Source organism: Teleopsis dalmanni, chromosome 1, assembly GCF_002237135.1.
Source record: "Teleopsis dalmanni isolate 2A chromosome 1, ASM223713v2, whole genome shotgun sequence".
Classification (NCBI taxonomy): Eukaryota; Metazoa; Arthropoda; class Insecta; order Diptera; family Diopsidae; genus Teleopsis; species Teleopsis dalmanni.
In genome coordinates, this window is record NC_051846.1 from 67,913,075 (window position 1) to 67,933,617 (window position 20,543).

At 31.3% G+C, this 20,543-nt stretch overlaps 1 protein-coding gene across 1 annotated transcript; it reads right to left on the minus strand.

Moving 5' to 3' along the window:
* Positions 1–2,892: 2,892 nt before the first annotated feature.
* On the minus strand, positions 2,893–20,530 carry LOC119683733 (beta-1-syntrophin-like). The gene is made up of 4 exons (XM_038097544.1): positions 20,142–20,530; positions 19,868–20,057; positions 19,555–19,789; positions 2,893–3,101 (listed from the first exon to the last, which is right to left on the minus strand). The coding sequence occupies exons 1-4, from the start codon at positions 20,366–20,368 to the stop codon at positions 2,893–2,895; spliced, it is 861 nt and encodes a 286-aa protein (XP_037953472.1). The 5' UTR covers positions 20,369–20,530.
* Positions 20,531–20,543: the final 13 nt, after the last annotated feature.

Genomic DNA, 20,543 nt, shown 5'->3' on the forward strand with positions numbered 1-20,543 from the left:
TACTTTCGACAGGATATAAAATGTCAATTTATTATTTAGAGACACTGGGTTATCGGAAAAAGAGAGTTTAACTATACATATTTACTGACGATTCTAAAAGAAAAACTAATGTAGACAGTTAAGTATTCCATTGATGACTAAATAAATCTATATATTATAGGAATCTTGAACACTTCATTATCGTTCAAGCAAAAGTGATCACTAATAGAAAAGCTATAGTATTTTTGGATACATTAATAGTAGTAATATAAAAAGTAATAATACATTAAGTAGAAATATATATGTACTATCAGACAGCTAAACTGTTCTAAAGCCTTTAAATACAGTTGAATTTTCTTCCAGAACGGTTTCTGATATTTCAAAAATGGGTAATGCTATTTGTTTTTTGAAGGGACTGAATAGATCAGTACCTTATAGGCTTTCGGAACACTGCAGTTTTTATTAGGCAGAAATGAACACTGCTAGGACAACTTAAGCTTGTCTGTAAGTGGATAATATATTAAATAGAAATATGCACACATTACTACACAGTCAAACTGTTCTAAAATCCTGGAGTTTAGTATAATTTTCATCCAAGACAGTTTTTGATGATTACACATATCTAACCAAAATGTCGATGCAGTCGGGGTGCTTTAGGTAATTATTAGGAGCACATGAAAAATCTGAACATAACTCTGGCACCATGCAAACAGTTGTTTTTATCTTCTTTTATTGAATAAATTATTATAAGACAAGAAGACTCAATGATAATAGACATCTGTAAACAAGTTGGAAGCGCGTTCTATTAAAAAAAAAAATAATATCCTGTTTGAGATGCTCCGTAAAGACAACAATCTTTTGGTAGGTTGGTTAACGTGTCAATGCAGTTTTGAGAACGCGACTTGAATATTGAATCTCTCTTTAAAATCATTTTGGTCGCACTTCTGGAGAGTACGATCAAAGTATCTAACATCTATTTTATTACTGTCCACCAATTGTGCGGCTTTGATTGACTATGTTAGGGACTTGATTTTTTGCCGATTTTGGCTAGCTCCAAAACCCGACTTCAAAGAGCGTTATAGGCTTTAATAAATGTTTAATAAAGAGGTTTTTTCGAACAGTAGTGAAATACAACAACAAAAATTTATTTTTTTATATTATTTTAATTAATTGAATTTTTGGCTGACCATAAATGTTTAAGGAAATTTTCAAGAATCTGAATTTCTTATACTGTAATATGACGGACTAATAGGCCTAAGTGGATCCTCAGAATCGTCGGTATAAATTAACCTAACCTAGCAAATACAAAAACACAATTCCTTCAATCCGATTCGATTCCATCAAATAATACAACATTTTATTGAGAACCGTTTACTTATTATTATTGGTTTATGTTATCTGGACACTTACTACAATGTAAAGAAATAATGTGAATAGTGGTCTGAGGTGTTGAGCATAAAACAGAAAAAAATACTATTTATAAATACAATTAGGAATACAAAACAAAAAAGATCTTATATACAAGTCGAAGTCAATAGATAAGGCAACCTATTAACTACTATAAATCCAAAGAAAATTATAATAAAACCGAGTTGAAATCAAAACAAGAGAGTGATATATTACATAGTTGAAAACAAAAGGATGAGAAGTAAAATTTCCGTAAGTATATCCTTTTATTAACAAATAAACAAATATAAGTAAGTCATGTATATTTATAGTAATTATTATTATGAAATATTAATGAACATATTTTGCATTTTTTCCCCATCTATTTGAAGGATTTTACTGCAAAAATATGAGTAAAAACGAAAAAATGTATATTGGTGCAGTTGCAGTGTAGCGCCAAGGACTAATTACCTTAATATCCTTTCGTGTCTGAAATGATTAATGAGCGTATCATTAAGCCAAAATTTTTTCTTTTAAATTAAATAAGAAAATTTTAATAATTCAGGAAAAAAATATGCTTTTCTATTTATATATACCTTTTATTTACGATTAATAATCTCTTTTTTATATCACAAAATTATATGTACTGTGTACTTGAATGCTTGAAAAGGGACCACAAGGAAAAACGTAGCAAGACAAAAAATACACACAAAAAAAATTAAAAAAAAAATTAGTATGCCACACTAAAACGACCATTTTGCACAAAATGAAAATCCTTTCAATTGGAATGTGACTTGCAGCCACAATTCCGTACGAAGGCAAATAAACACACAAAAGTATGCTACACATTTTTTTGTTTTGTCATTTCTTGTTGTTTTTGGTATTATGATTTTCTCGTGTTCTTTGTATTTTTGTTGCTGTTTCTATTGCTGTTGCTCTGTTTCATTGTGCACAAGTCGAGTCTGCTACTATTTCCATTTAGCACTAAAACTATTTTTCATTGAGACACCAAAATAAACACACATAAACCCACAGTAACCAACACTCACAAACGCACACTCACACACACACACACACATCCAAACCACTCACACGTATTGCCACTGGTACTAAGCTTAGATGTGACATTTTGGTACCTTTTTTCGTGACTTATATTTCGAGTATTTGTCTGCTTGTGGCGCTGCTGTTGCTGCTACTGCTGCTGTAACCACTGCTGCTGCTGCGGCTGCTGTGCACTGTTGTTGAAACTAAAGCCAGCGGTACACATGTGCTTCCGTTGAAACTGAGCTGTGCAAAGAAAGCACAGAAAGCACAGAAATGAGTAGTCGAATTAAGTGCGCTTAAGAAAATATAGAAAAATACACAAAACTCACAAAAGAATAAATAAAAAATTTGAAAGTACAACAATTTTGAAAAACAAAAACAACAAAAAAAACAAAAAAAGAAAATATTAAAGAAAAATATGTAGAAAATCGTAAGCAAGAGCATAACTTCTGTTTGTGGGCGTGTTGTGCATCAGACTGTAAATTATTCCATTTTTCTATTTCTTAAAAGTGTAGTTCGTAGTGACATTTCAACTACTTGTTGTTGTACTTTACGAATTTCTATGACTTTTATTGCTGCCATTGCTACAATTGTTGTTGTTGCTTGTTGTTGTTGCCGTTGCCATTGCTGTTCAAATTGCAAGCACTTGTGTACGTTGTAGCATATTTTGTGGCGCAGACGGTGCACGGACGCTGCAAATCAAGGACGTGACCATAATTTAAAGGAAATTAGTAGAAATACAAAATAAAACAAAAAATGAAAAAAAAATGAAAAAATAAAATAGAAAAATATGAACATTCATGTTCCTTTTTTATTCTTTTATTTAAATTTTTTATTTATTTCAATTATTTATTTACTATTTTTAATATGAAAAATACTTGCTGTTATGGAGGCAATTCTGGTAGAGAGACCAGAATTTTTTTGTTTTTTTTTTTAAATAATCAAGTTAAGTGATTGGTGATTGTTTAGAATTATATATATGAATTACGTGAGGCAAGGCTGGGCGGAGTGGATTAGGTTAGACTACAACTTTTTGGCAACTAATACGAATAGCTAACCGTTCTTTATGGACCACATATTTGACAAAATACTCAATTCGGTTCAAGTGTCTTAAGAAAATAACTTTTAAAAATTTTTGAATGTTAAATTGGAACATTTAAATTATAAATTTAATATATTTAATTATATACAATTAGTTATAAATATCCGTACAAATTTTTTAAAACCATAAACCGTTAAATTCTTTTGCAATATTTGAAATATTTAAAATATTCAGCTTTAAATATTCAGTAAAAATATTCAGTATTTCATTCCTGTTTCTTGTTGAATGAAAAAAAAAAACTATATGAATTCCTAGTTCCAACAAATGGAACTAAGAAGGATTGCTTAAGAAGGATTGAGTATGGTTTTTTCTCAATCCAACATATATAACATAATAATAAAAAGACAAATGGATACATTAGTCTAAACTACCTCAACTGCTGGCATGGAAGCATTGCTAAATTTACCACCGCTACATCCAGCAATACAAGAGAAAACTACAATGCAAGCACTCTCAAAGCAAATTTTCGCTGCTTGCAATGAACACCTACACAAAATAGGTATATCCAGCACAAATATTTCCAGATTCTGCTTTGATGAGGAAGAGTCTATGGAGCATCTGAACGTCAACTATGATGCATTATGCCACAGAAGAAACAAAATTTTAGATGCATACCAACTAGAGGACTAAGATCTCTAAAAACTTCCTCCGCAGTATTAAGTCCTTTTAATACTCAATATTAAGTTCTCCGTTTTAATTCTCGGTAGCTTATCTTTCTTCAATTTCAGTAGGATATTTTTTACTACGGTCTAAAGGCTATACCATATTCGGAAATATCACACAGAGTAAGCGCCAACAACAATAATTGCAAAACAATGTTCTGTACTTTATTTCAACCGCACATTGGCCTTATTTTTCATCAGATACACCCAACTTCTCGATATGAAATAATTTATAGGGTACAGTCAGCACTAAAAAAAGCTGGACTATTAATATGCTCTATTAGTTTCTCTTTGTGGATGAAATACATTGAATGTCGCGAAATAATTTGGTATTACTATTGATTCTAAACTGTGCTAAAAGGCAGAACTAAAAAAATAATTTAACGTGATATAATCGGAAGTAGCTCTATGTTATTCTATCCATTTAAAATAAAATGCTTCCATATAAGCAAATACAAGAGTCAGCAAGGCCTTATGTAGCGGAATTGTGAGGCTGTACATGCAAAGAACACATTAAAGTTATTAAAAATAAAGTTAATATACATGTTCAGTGGTATGTCAGGATCAGTGATGCCCATAGCGCACTCAAAATTTGATCCAATAATTCAATTCAGTTTGATAGGATTGAATTCGTAAGAATATACTTTGAAACAATAAAAACATGATCCCTTTGGCTGATCTTAGAATATATATATATAATATTAATCAAAATATTTTTTAAGTTACCGCCAGGTGACGCTTTTAAGAACTACACTTTTACAATGAGACCGCATATAACAATCAATAACTTTCCCTCCAAATTTCAGAAGAATTTCTTTTATATTTTCTCATATATATTTATTATTTTCATTTTTCTGAATAAAATTTAAAATTTTTTTTTATTAATTAATACAATATAATTGCCAACAAAGCAGATAATCCCATATGTTTTGTAATTTATAATTTTTGGTATAAGTAGTATATACTTATATTCAATATATATTCAATATATATCCACTTTTCCATTACTTTTTAAGTCTTTATTGAATATTGTTTTTTCTTCCCCTTTTCAGTTACATTATTTCAAATTATTTGTTCAAAGTACATTTGATATCTTCTTCTAGCAAGTCATTGTTGTAAAGGTATCTTATCTCTTCCATATTCATTCCTACTATTCCATACCATTTTGGTACAATGAGACTACTCATCAAGTAAATTACAAGGATAATCAATTTACTTTAAATAATTATAAATTAAGGTTATTAATATTAGGCTCTGTTTAAGGCATCATTATTAGATTAAATGTTAAGAAGAACAAAGTTCTTTCATGCTTTTGTTTAAGAGATACATCAATTAAAATAATTTATTGAAGTAAATTGATTTTAATTGAATTTAAATTGTATCTTTTTACTCTGACGCTTTCAGTATAATTAATATTTGCTATAAAAATATTCCAATAATGAAAATAAATATGAATGAAGTATTATATTTCTTAAATTATTTTTACTCAATTTGTGCAAATTTAAACGCCAAATTAGTAATCACTTAAAATGCAATTCAAAATTGAATTGCTCACTTAAAAGTAATTATTAGTAAAATAAGCTTAACAAGATCTAATTTACTCATAGTTCCCAAGTTAAGTCCTACGAAATGAATATATGGTATATACTAATGCTTTCGAGTAATCGTCTGTGGCTCATAAATTGTTAAGAACTGCGTTACTACATAAATCATAGGGAATCTAACTAAACAACACATGAACGTTTTAAAAATTCATTTTGGATATAATTTAAAGCACTTAGAACCTTTTAACATGAAAGCGATACACTCTCGGAAGCGCAGTAAAACCAAAGATTAACTGAGTCCGTACGAAGTGGAACAACTAACAACAGTTGTCGTTTTCGGTACGTGATGTTTATAAGCAAAACATTCGCAGCGAAACATCCTCACATATCCACAACTGCAAATATCGAGAACAAAACACCGAAGAAATGAAACTGGAATTCTGTTTCCACAGACCGAAAAGTGCGCAGCAAATGGTTTAATTTGACCCAAAGGACTTTCCTGACAAAACATTTGCACACAAATAGAGTAGAATTCGGTACCAAAGCATATGAAGAATAACAAATTTGGAGCAATTGTTTGTCAACTCGCAAGAAATTCAATGAAATCTTAATTAATTTAAACACTGCAAAAAATACTTTTTTCCACTCCGAAATTTTTTGTTGATAGCCAAGAGGAGAGCATGTTTTTCAACTTTTGATTTCAGTTTAAGTTTAAATTGTTTAAAAGTAATTTTTTTAATTTTATTATAGCAAATAAAAGCAATAAAATAAAGTTTATATTTCTTCATTAATAATTTATATAATTATTAAAGTATCTCTATGTCGTTATGAAATGCCTGATTATGCAGTTTATGATCCTTAGAATATTATTATACTTTGATTAATCGATTTCCGTTGAAATATTCCCAAGGAAATCCAAATTTTAAAGTTGTGCATTAATGGTACAGTATTCTAATATAATCCAGTTTAAAACCCGATATCATAATTATAGGTAGATTTCATATATGAATTATAAAGTTTGCTATATTTTAAAACCAGTGATAAATAGTATCTGTGTATCTTTAACCTTATAAATAACTTTATCAACTCGTGTTCTAACCTTATAAGGTTAGAAAATGAAATGGCTTTTACAACTGCATGACAAGAGAAGATTTGTTAAAGTATATAGACTTCAATGAGATGTTTTAGTTCCAAGAGTGAAACGAAAATAGCAGTCCAAATCGCAAATAGTATTGGTCAATAAAGATCATGAGTAGCCCAAAAATAATATCAAACGACAATGCTTATATTGTTAACTAAAAATCGTTGTGAGCAGATGAAACCCTAAGTACCTCATAAAACGAGGTGGAGTTTATAATCTCTCTCAACACACTTGTTGCAAAACGCCTGTACTTTTATTTCAATGAAGTACACAGTTTGAGTATATTTTAGCTACTAAATTTATTTAAAATAATGTTGTGTTTTTATACAAAAATATTTTAAGACTAATTTCTACATCAAGGTTAAATTATTATGATTTTAGTGGACTGTATTACATTTGTCAAAAAAGGTTAAAAAAGGTTAAAAATGGACGGAAGTCCCAACACTTGGGATTTTCCTCCTATTGTTTTTATTTTAATAATTAATATATTTTATTTTAATAATTAAATACGGTTGCTATTTTTCTATATTTTTCCTTAGTACATTATTCTAAGAATTTAGGTGATAATATAAACTATAGTAATTAAATATATGGTATAAATTCATGTTCATGATTGAACATACTGCCGGAGGTCAAACTCATGTTCGTGATTGAACAACGCCAAATGATTCGAAAATTAAATACCATCAAATGCTATTACCCTACAACCTCCAATTAATTTAGTGATTTCTGTATTAAATTTAATTTCAAAGATTTATAATCAATCGATCTGTTAAGACAAATTCCTTTTTCTTTTTGAAAATATCACATGCATACAAATTTCAAAACACAAATCTAGCAATAAAGTGCTTACGAAAACCACTTAAAATATTTCAAATAAGAATACTGCGCTTTTAATGAGCTATTCGAGCTAAAAATGGTTGTTCCACCGTCACTCAATTAAAATTTAATATGAACTTTTTATAGAGAAGTAAAGAAATCTCCTTACACGTTTTAAGTTTTAGTTTTCCACAGAAATTCATAAAAGTATGCCCAAATAGATGTGGTACGAGACTGTATTTAGGGCCATGTTAACGTTATGTTATACAGAAAGTTAGGGTTAGATCAAATTTACAATTGTTGTTGTATTCAATGTAAATTAAAAACAGAATAAAACTCTTAGATAAGTTGAACTTTAAAATGATATACTTTCTTTACGTTAGTGCTTACTGAAAGAAATCGATTATTTTAACCCATTTTTGGTCATACGCATCTTTAAGAAAATTTATGATATTTATCTCGTAACGATCTGCCATCCCAAAATATACATTCCGTGCTCTTTTAAGGCAGGACACCTACGCAAGCAATATTACAAGTCTTCAAATTCGTTCAAATACGCAAAGAACATACGCCTCTAGGATATTAACCAAAATTATTACCAAATTTGAGTTTTAAAGTCAATTATGATGAATGAAACCATATTTCTTTATAGAAAATATTGTTTTAATAGAGACGTACTTTAAAAAGACCCACTTTAAAATACAACAACAAAAATTTTTATTATTTATTAATTAATTGAATTTTTCGCTGACAATACAACTATTTTGAGTATTGCCACGTACCCATAGTCATTGATCTTGAAAAAATTCAAATAATAAATAACAAAAATTTTTTGTTGTTGTAATACACTACTGTTTAAAATACGTCAAAATTATTATGATTTATATATATCACTAGAAGGTTGTTTTATGCGTCTTTATATAATATTAAAAGATAACTTCACAGACTGCTTATTGAATGCGGCATCTATTATCTTCATGTGGATTAGAGATCTGCAACGAGTCATAATTATAACACTCAGAGTACACTCATAAAAGACCAAATCTAAATTCGTATAAATGTTTCTATCGCACGATATTTATATGCACTCACATTCACCACACGAAATGATTCATAAGTGTTTTCATTAACGAGTGCTGGTGTTAATGAATTACCTAAACAAAAATACGTGCACATTTCTAAGTAGAGTAGCATAAAAGGCAAATGATTCATGAATCATAGCATATACTTAGGTGAGTATGAATATACTCATCGAAAATAAATGACTCGATCATTTTGCATGAGCGCTGTTGTTTGCTAAGCAAAAAATTCGTGTGTGTTTAGTTTTATGCCTTTGGTGTGTGTTGTTGTAAATGCATGTGTTTTGTTTTTGTTCTTAAATATTTCATGTGCATATAATTAAGGATTGTTTAGTAGTAAATTATATGCATAGTAAACAACACAAGCAAATTTTTTCCGACTGTGATGAAATACTTATGAATGATTCATAAATCATTTGCATCACTTTTGTGTCGAGTGTCGGTGTTTATGAATATCATATGAGCAGAGTATAAATTATTATAATGCTGTCAGTTGTAGGTATAAATTAGGTGGAGTTGAATATTCGAAAAAGAGAGTCAGAATGCATATAAATAAACACAGTCAATGATTTGAGTATGATCCAAATATTGAGTACTCATTGCAGTTTTCTGATGTGGATAAGAAGTCAAAGAAGAAGATTCTCTTATCTTCTTGTTAACGGCTTTGAATCAGTTGGTTAAGGTGCGCTGATTCTGAGCTTCATATTTGGCAGAACCCGAGTTCGAATGCTGGTACTTGCAGTCTCAAAAATTTATTTACAAATAATTAAATATAAGAATTATTTCCAAGACCACTGATGGTAGGTCAGCCAATAATTTTTGTTGTTGTAGTTCACTACTGTTCGAAAACACCCCTTTATAAATTAATACTTATAACAAAATGCTTTAAAGTGCCGCATATCTACATAATAATTTGGGTAGCAAATAAAATGCATTTGAATGGCCATTAGTTTCATTTATGATTTTGTAATTTAAGATATATAGAATACTATATATTTTCCACTTAAACCCTTATAAACCTCATTGCTTATATTAGTCAAAAAAAAGAAAAACTTGATGCCCAATTATTATAGCAATTGCATTATTCCTGTCTGACTTGATATCCTTATCTACAATTACCATTCGTACATGACTTGCGACTAATTAATAATTAAAAGTACTGAAACTGCAAATTCAGATATGGAATATTTTGCAGTTTTAGTTTTGAATTTTCCTCTTGCTTTTTTTTTGTTGGGAACTGAATTTTTTTTTTAATAAAATTAAAAGAATAATTACTAACTCCAGGCAATATAGTGAGAAAAAAAAATCCAGCCCAAAATTGAGTTGAAATTTTTCATCCAAGAAAACTTCATTAATGATGTAACAAGAAGCAAACAGACTAAAAGCATTTGGGTAATCAAGATAAATGCTAACCACATGTCATTGTTCGTAGAAAGGATAACACAATAAAAAATGCAATTGCAGATTTTAAGACAAATAAACACAACCAACAAAAGGACGAAGAAGAATTGCGAAATCTGAAATCCAAAATCCAAAATCCAGAATCTGTAAACTGTAAACTGAAATCTGAAATCTGTTAACTGGAATTGTAGTTGCCTTGATTGAAGTATTAAAAAGTATCTTAAATCTATAGAATGCGCATTGAGTAGGGCAGAACTAGCAACGCTTCGCAATATGAAAATGTAAAAAAGAAAATATTAAATTGTAAAATTTATATAAAGTTTATGCTTTTTAACTGCAACTGTAACTATATTAGGACAACTGCTGCTCTCGTTGCGGCAACAACATTTTCCAACTGCTGACAGGAGTAAAGCAGTGAATTACCGAAGCTGTAAGGCGGAGAAGCAGAGGAGCAGTGTGGAGCAGTATTGCAATATCAGTAGCTGGATTGAAAAAGGACATCTGCATTTGTGCTGTGGTCTGTGCTGTTGTGCTCTGTACTGGTAACGATGATGGAGACGGTTACACTGAATCCCGAAAAGCCTTATTGCGAAATTGAAAAGTAAAATTAAATTAAGTTCATTAAGTGCAGCATGCAATGCGTTGGTACCTCCTGCCCTGCTGTTGTTGCCTCGCAACAGCCGGAGTTGTTGTTGCCGGAGCCGGAGCCGGAGCAATAAATATTTTTTAGACGAGCATGAATTTTTGTTTCGTAATGATTTCCATTTATGTGCAATTGTATTATACGGTATGGATGGTAAAATTTCAATTTAATTTCATTTGTTTTAAGTTGAAGAGTCTTTTGCAATTACGTTCCAACACAATAAAACAGAAAGTAGGAAGAAGCATTGATGATATTAAGAAAAAACTTTATACACGTAACTACGACGACTGTAGGCCGATATGCGGCAGATTGCTTGAAACTATAATGGTTAAGCAAAATATTGGTTTTCAATTTCGTTGCAATTTAATATTTTAAGCCACAAATGGATCGGCCTATTATTTGAACAATATGCACCATAATAAACAGCAACTTACAAAACCCAACCAGCAATTTAAGTTCGAATTTCCTTATCGGGAAATATTTTTTCCTTTATTTTCTTTACATTTGCGAAGTTATTTTGTTGCTGCTGCTGTAATCCTTTAATGTGCTTTCGGTTTAGTTTTCCGCACATACATCCAGGCACGTCTATTAGCAGATAAAAGAAAAAGAGTTGGAATACATGCATACGCGCAATATACACCTATGTACATATATCTATCTACCATAGTATATACATACATATATGTAGATATATCGGTGTGCTATATAAATATATATATATATATATGTGTGCTATATGAAAAAAGAGAGTACTTGGGTGAAAAATAGTGCGGGTTTCTTGGCGCACAAAAGGTAGAATCCATGAAAATAAAGCTGTCAAGGTAAAACTGATGTTTTACCGACAACCACAACTTCAACTGTTTTCTTTACCGCAGGCAGACTTAAACCAATCGGCAAGAAAGGATAAAAAACAACAAGCAAAGAAAAAAGGAAGAAAATAAAATGAAATAAAGGAAAAATAAGATATTTTGTACTTTAACTAAGCCGAAAAGTATTAGGCAAAGGCGCTGGATGCACTGGAAGCACTGGTGGCACTGGAGAACGGAAGAAAATGTTAAGAAAAATGCGAAGCAGGTGTAGACGGTCAAATTAAAACCATGAATAAGGATAAAAATTCAAATAAAAAACCAATATGAAATAAAAACAGAAGAAATATGTGCAAAATGTAAGCGAAAATTGGAATTGAATTGTAATGGTAGCGATAGCAATAGGAACTCTGGAGGCAGCATATGTGCAGATTCAGTAACGAGAAGAATTTGTCTGTCTGATTGTCTGTTGTGTTTCTCAACCGGTAGGGGATTGCTTTCGTTTTGTACATGTATTTGATTAAAATAATAGAAAGATTAAATAATGATGAAGAAAAGAGTTGAACGCTAATGTATTACTTACTGGTTACTGGTTTTGAGTTGTAATTAAGAAAGAATATTTTAGTTGGAACTATAAACTTTTTTGGAGATTGAATTTAAATTGTGGAGCTAATGGTTAACTTTACATAAAGTTTATCAGAATTTCATAGCTGAAATTCCGCATGTATTAGCATATATTTTTAACTTAAAGTCCTTGGGTGTTGTTTCGGTGTTAACATTACCAAAAACTTAGGCAAAGTTGCAAGGTAGTACATAAAGACGGAAATATCTTTGATCTTTAACAAAATAAAAGATTGTAAGAGAATGCAGAAAGGCAAAGAAAGACGAGCTAAGCCATTTAATGTAGTAAAAAAAAGCGGAAATATCTTTGATCTTTCACAAACAAAGATAGTAAAAGAATGTAGACAGAAAAAGAGTTAAGCCAGCTAATGTAGTAAATAAAGGCAGAAATATATTTAATCTTTTACAAAAACAAAGATAGTGAAAGAATGTAGAGAAGCAAATGACAAATTAATCTTAACCAGCTCATATCACTCTCGTCTGGGTTCCTGGACATAGAAACATTGAAGGTAAAACAGACCTTTTGGCCTACCTTGGTGCTTTTTCAGATATGTCCTAAAGGGTACCGGTTAATGTAACCCTGGAGACTCTTGGAGGAGCTACTTTCTTCAGGTTGGCAATAACAAATGGTCAACATTTAAATCATGTACAGTATCCACTTACAATAAAACTATATCATGGGAACTTATCAAAAAAGTGGACTGTTTTGAATGTCCCCGAAATTTTCAGAAAACTACAAGTAAAATCATTACAGACTTTCATCTTTTAAATCAAAAGATACAATCGTTTTTCAAAGTTTCTCACTTTCTTTCGCTTTATATAATATTTATGTGGCTGACATACTCAGGATGACACCAGGTTCGCTTTTTGTACCTTAATAAATTATTCGTACTAGTTTGTGAGCAACATAATAAACCACCATTTAGAATATCATCGACGCACTGTTGTATTACTTCTAAAAATGGAAAATATACATTAATTGGACAAAAACATAATCGATCCTCGTCACCATGAAAAGTAATGGGATCATAAGTTTTGGCAAGAAATTGTTATGGTAAAAACTACATGCACCTCTGCCCGCTTAAAATATTTATAAGTTAAGTCTCAGAAAATTTTATCCATTCAAAGCTGTCATATGAAGCACTCCTAAACCCAAATAAATATGAGATCGATTGACTAACATCATCACTGACATCAGTAATATTTTACAATATAAAAATCTTTAAAATGTAAAGATTCGGAAATGTATGAGCAGCTTATTATTATCTAAGATATAGTAATATAATAATCTTAAATCTTTGATACTACTATCAAAATTTATCAAAGTCATCAGTATTTATTTAGGGTACGAGCAACCACTGATAATAACCGAAAGAAAGGTCTCTTCAAGAGAAGGTTAAGAATGTTAACTGCGTCATTACTCAGCTACTGTATGCTTAAAGGACTCTTGAGCAGTATATAATCATCAAGTACGGTGTGCAGATTGTTAGTTTTGGAACCAAAGTCACTAGTGCACATTTTAGGAATATAGGATGCACTCATATGCAAAATACAAAAATACTTGGGTATTCACTCAATACCAAGGAATGAATTAATAATACTTAGTCCAGTCGACATTCATGTTTCTGAGAACAACACAAGGTTTCAGACGATTACTCCATACTTGTGGAGAGCAGTACAAAAGATCCCTGATCCCATTACTCTATATATCTCAAACATATAGTACAATAATGTACTCATATTTATATTCTATTTTGGTTCATAGAAATTTTAAGTTCGTATCCTCTCATTGCAGCGGATACAGCTAGTATGAAATCAAAGAAAATATAATTATTATGAATCTGCTACTGTTGGTGATGGAAGCGAAAATTTGCATAGATTTTGCCGTCGTACCAACCAACCGTCCAACCGTTCAACCGTTCATCAAATGAAGCCATCAACTCTGACGCAGTACAAAGCAGAGTAAATCTTACCGACACTTCAAAGGTTGACTACAAATGCTTTTAGCTAACTACCTGTTTCATCCACCTGTTCCTTTTTAGCCCAGTTTGTTTTCTTAATGCGAACAATGTTTGTCCAGCGCTGAAATCCACTTCAACTTTTTTGAATCTCATATTAAAATGGAAAACTTTTCTCATTACTCAATGCCAAACTGGGTTGGCATGTGGCATGCGTATGTGTGTAGGTGTCTGGCAGTACACACCAAGTACATGTATATGAGATTTAGCATAAAGTCCTTATGTTGCTCGGTGTAATCCTTTTTCTTGAGCTGCGTCAGTTAACAATTCCGATATTGGTTTGCGGCCTTACTTTTTGTTTACTTTCAACTCACTTCCTTAAAGCCGTGCCTTCCTTGCTTGTATGGAAAATAACCCAACAAAACTCTTAAATAAATAAATAAAATTGAGAAACGGATTCTTTTGCTATTTCTTCCAATTCTGCCGCTTGTGCTGTTTTCTGGTTGCGGTTTTATGCTGATAAATTTGTTGATGGTGCTCGAAAGTCCTGTTGATTAACTTCTTCGTTTGTTTATATTTTGTATCAAATAAACAAAAAAAATTAACAAAAACAAAAAACAAAAAAAAAAACAAAAGATTATAAAAAAAGTAGAATTTAAGTGGACTTTTTGACTACTTGATTTCTTTCACTTTTTGCGTGCAAATTGGTTCGTGTGGATTGAGCCAACCAAAGACACACTGACATGGCAAAGGTGCAGGAGTAGCTCCTAACGGCTGTGGTGTACATTTAATCAACAAGCAAATGTAAAGCAAATATTTTTTGGCATGAGTAATTGGAAAAAGTTAACACGTACACGTTGACTTTCATTTTGAGAAAAAACTTCTTCATTACAAGACAAAAAATACCATGGAATATGCACCAGGCATAAGTACATATAGATACTATACAGTAATATAGGAAAATTTAATTAAGACAGTTCGATGGCAAAAACCACAAATGTATCTTTTTCCAAAAGTTAAAACTATTTCTGTGTGCAATTTTATATATTTTTAATATAAATTGAATTTTTGCATAATATAATATCTATTAAAAGAGGTAATTTTTTTTGTAATTTAATGAAATGAAAATAGCAGGTTTATATATAGTACTATAGTACTTAAATGCAGATAGATTAATATTTGCAATTCGTTTTTATAAGAAATTTGCACAAAAATCAATTAGGTTTATTTTTTCAAGTATTTTTTTATTGTAGTATTACTCTTCAATATGTATATATTATACATATTTTATGTTGAAGCTATTTGTGCCAGTGCACTTGAGCACTTTTACTCTTTTTTAACTCGAGGTATTTATCACTTCATTCTTCACTTCCCTCTTTGTTTATCACTTCATCAGACTAAGCAATAATTGAACTCAGATCTGCATACCTACCCAAGGAGCCTCTAACCATTCTGGGATTTGATAACGCGGTGTTGGTAAGTCTGTCAGTTTTCGTATATAATTTATATACTTCTAACATTTATATATCTTTTGATCGGATCAATCTTGAGGTCCTGAGGATGTCATTCGTCCTAATGCACCATTATACATATAGTCCAATATACTTTTATTCTTATTGATAGTATAATTAATTGCATAGAAACTTAAAAATTCATATAAAAACGCAAAAATTTTCTCTTTTTTAATTGCTTTCATTTTCTCATATTTATTATTCATATAATTAATATAACATAATTCTGCTGGTTGATTCAAAACCCACTTAAATAGTTGAAGCGATTAATGGAATGTTTTATAGTTTCATCAACTATAATTTTAATAATTTTCAATCAACTATAATTTTATAATTTTAATTTTTTTTTTGTCGAAAATGACGCATTTTATGACGAAAAGAAACTATTAAAAAGTGAGAAGGGATTGCATAGAAATGAGAATACAACAACAAAGTGAACCGTATTATGACGAAAAAAAACTATTTAAAAGTGAATCCATCTATTCAAATAGAAATAAACATACAACAACAAAAATTTAGTTAATTTATTGAAAATTGGCTAACCATAGGTACAACGCTTTTTCGAGTATTGTCAAGTACTCATCGTCAGTGGTCTGAGGAAATAATCGAATTTCTTATTCATTAGTTTATAGTGCGTATATAATTTGTTTGGACTGCAAGTGTCAGATTCTTAGAATTCGTGCTGTCAAATTAGAAGTCATGACTAATAGTGTTTGTCCACAAATAGCCAAGGCTGTTCAAATGTTCAATGCTTAAGTTTCAAGTTTTTAGTCACTTTTTATATAAAACCATATTTTAGGGTTTCTAAGTTAGAATATCCTAATTCGACGAACCAAGAAATTCTCTTATATCCATTGTCTGATTGCTTTAGTTCACAAAACTTGAAACTCTTTCAACTTTAGATTCTAAGCTCTTAGGATTTTTCAAATTGATTGTGTTTATTAGATAATTAAGACAGTAGCAAACATCAGTCAATACTCCTAGACAAAAATTTGGTGCATTACCTTGCATATACTAGTATTATTAGTCTTATTAGTAATAGTATTATTATTATTAGTTCATACTAAGTGCAGTGGCTTATCCAGTAGAGGGATTACATGAAAGACCACGCCTTGACAAATAAGAAGTGGATAATATAAATCATATAATTCCGATATATTGTAGTAATATTATTAGTTAAAATTAGTCTGTAAATTATTATTATTACTATTATTGTTATTATTATTATTGAAAAGAAGTGGTAGTGCACTGCGACTTTAAAGATCTATTGTGCCCTTGTTAATTATCAGTTAATGCTATATTTTGAACTTCACAAACACTGGGAAAACATCGACTATCGAAGAAGAAATGGTAGAAGAGTTAGTTTTATTGTGTGATTCCGGAATGTATTTTCATTGTCGAATATAACACCAATACAAATACTACTGTTTAAATATACATATTTAAATACATATAGATGTGTACATATAAATAAAATTGCTGCTAAATATTATTATAATTATTTTAATGAACTGCGCAAACATTACGCAAAAGTATGTTCTAGTATTTCCAATGATGACCACGTCATTGATTAAATAAAATATCAGAAAAAAATCATAAACTATATTTCATTCGTTATCATATCCATTTTACACCCGTAAAGTATGCAAGCATTTTTTATTTAAAAATATAATCTTATATTCTTCGTATTTATCATAACAGAAAATCAATTTGCTATCAAAGATGCACTTATATATAACGGTTGTATTACGTTTAAATGATTAATCACTTTCAAAGAACAAAATAAACTTTTAAGCATTATTATTAACATACGTATTCACATATAAAGCAATCAATTAAAAAATTTTTTGGACTAATCACTGATGTATGTCTAAAACTTTTTGGATGAAGCATTTTTGATATTAAGTGACTGATTTGATTATATGTGTTTTCGGTTAGAGATTTGTTTGACGATTAGTGTTTCGGTAAAAAAATAAAATAACTCAATCATATACCTACATGGTCCACATTTAACCACTTTTTGGATCAAGCAATCAACTCCTGAAATCAACTGTTAAACACTGTCACTTCTACAAATTTTTTATTGAAAATACTTTTGAATATTTAGGAACACTATTTAAAAAAATTTTTGCAAATATATAGCTTAAGCCACAAAAATATTAATATTAAAATTTTCTTTCATGGAAAATAAATTTTTCATTACTTAAAGTCAACACCATTTTCCAACTTATTTATGTTACGAACAGCTGAACGAATAAATACACCATTTCATATGATATGACATTATCTGTGTTTTATTATTACGCGACATTTCTCTTTCTCCCTTTGTAATTAATGAGAAATGCACAAAAATACACAAGTGCAACGTTTTAAAATGGTCACTTTACATTACAAGGATAAGCAATTTAAACAGATAAGTTCACCTTTTCATAGACTGAAATCAGCAATTGACATATCCTGACACATTTACTCATGCAAACATCGTCAACTGACAAGCTCGCCCGACTACAGCTCACATATCATGGTAGTCGGTTGGAAGGATTGCTGACGTCAAGTACAACATAATTGCAGTGCATAAACTTAAAGCAAATGTAAACAAAATAACAACGACAGTGATGACGAGCTGTACCGGAACTTTTTTCACATTTCAACTTTGATTTCATAATAGAAAGCAACTGAGTGCAACTTGTTTGTCTTTAGACTGATAACTCATGCGGCAGCACATCCAAATTGAGATTAGGCCACACATATCAAGGATGTGAAACAGTCAGCCTCATCATCTTTTCTCGTAATAGTCAAAGTATAAGGGCTGAAATTTAATTAAACGCGCTCACTTGCTGCACAAACAACTGTGACTGTGACTGCGACTGACTGAGTGGCGATAGGGCAGTAACGACCAAAACCTAGTAACCAACAACCAACAACCAGCAACCAGGAATCATGAACCAGGAATCATGAACCAACAACCATACTGCAATAGCTATATGTATATACGTAAACCAGTGGTAATAACAAATGCAATAACGTCAACAGCAACAGCAGCAATAACAACTTGCAACAGCAACTTTGTATTGCTGCTTTGTATTGAAATTGCAATGGCAACCGACTTGATGGGGCGACATTGGTAAATTCGATGTGGCGATGCAGTAACGCCGCACATACAAGAAAATTGCCAACGGCAAATTTACTTGGGAATGTGAAGACCGCGATTGCAATGAGTATTTTGTTGCGTTGTTGATTTACGTGAATCGCATTTACAATCGCAAATTGCTGCGTGTTGTAAATTCGGGTGAAAATTACACAATTCCTGTGGTGCGGCGTACATATCCTTACGCTAGCACACTCCACACTCTATATCGTCTGCTGGTGGCACAAATTCACAAATTCCTGTAACTTGCGCTCAGTCACACTCTCATTCACATTCGCATTCACATTCACATATGCAACCCACACTGAAATTCATTTTGGAAATGTTTTCCAGGATACGCGCATTAATTTTTTATTGCCGCGTTGACAGCATAAAACGAAATGTTGCACAACATTTAATGGCACACAATTGTGATTGGAAACGTTGCGATTGCGCTGCCTATAAAGTTGAAAAATTATATTTTGCGCAAATTTTAATATTTCATTTATTTTCAAGTCGATTTTTACGTTTTTTAATTTTTTTTTTCCTTTTTCGAAGCATTTTTCCATACACAACACAAATAAATTAAAGTGAAAGGTACTTAAGCCGCTTATCAGAGTTGTTTTGTTTTTTTTTTTGTATGATTACACTTTTAACTTTACCCTCTCACTCTTGTTTATTTTGCATTAATTTTATTAATTAATTTAAGAATAATTTTTGCATTCACTTACCTTCTAAATCAACAACACGTCCGGCTCGTTTCAACGCACGCACTGCTTCATCATGTGTTGCCTCACGGAGTTCTTCGCCATTCACTGTTAGTATAGCATCACCAACGTATAATCCTTTGGCCTGATCTGCTGCCATGCCACGAAAAATTTTCGAAATTAATATTGGCATGCGATTTTCTCGGCCTCCCTTAATCGATATACCAAGACCATTATTGTCCGATTTAATGATACGCACCTAAACGAAATCAATTAATTTAGCAAACATCCTTATATCCTTATTGGGTTCTGGTGTTGGGGATATGTGCAAACTTACATGTCGTTTTTGATTTGCTACATGATCAGGTACATCGCACATATCCAAGCCATTGTCCATTGTGTTATTATTGAGCATATGTTCACCGTTTTCCGTGCAAGCATCCATTTCGGCTGTATTCGCTGCTGCTCCCATGCCCTGCATCGAGCCAGACGATGGTATCGAGCCATTGTGGCCACTGTGATTACTCCTGCACAAAGGATAAGAACAATACATAACATAAATACTCATTTGCATTTTATTGGCAGCAATTCACTACTGCCGCTTAACCTACCCTAATGTGCCATTAAGTGTGGTCGAATGATCTACGCTTATTGCCGTATCGCATGACTCGTCCAAACTAATGGCCAGAAAATCAGTTTCCAGTGCTACCAAGACACGATACCATGCGCCGCGTACACGCGTTTCCAATGTGCCGCAACGCATACCGGAGGGCGAGTGCTGTGGTATGGGCTGTTGTGGTGTGGTTAGTGGTCGACCAAGACTTGAAGATTCCACCATTTCGTTTACTTGATATGTTGCCAGTGCTTTTTGGTCTTTTTACGCGCAGTTTGCTGTGCAGATAAAAATTCTTATTGCAGCATTCAAAAAATTTAGTTGATATGAAACTGATATGATTCGTCAGGAAGTCTCTTTAAGGCAGACATTTTGATATTATTTATTCGAGCTGAAAGTA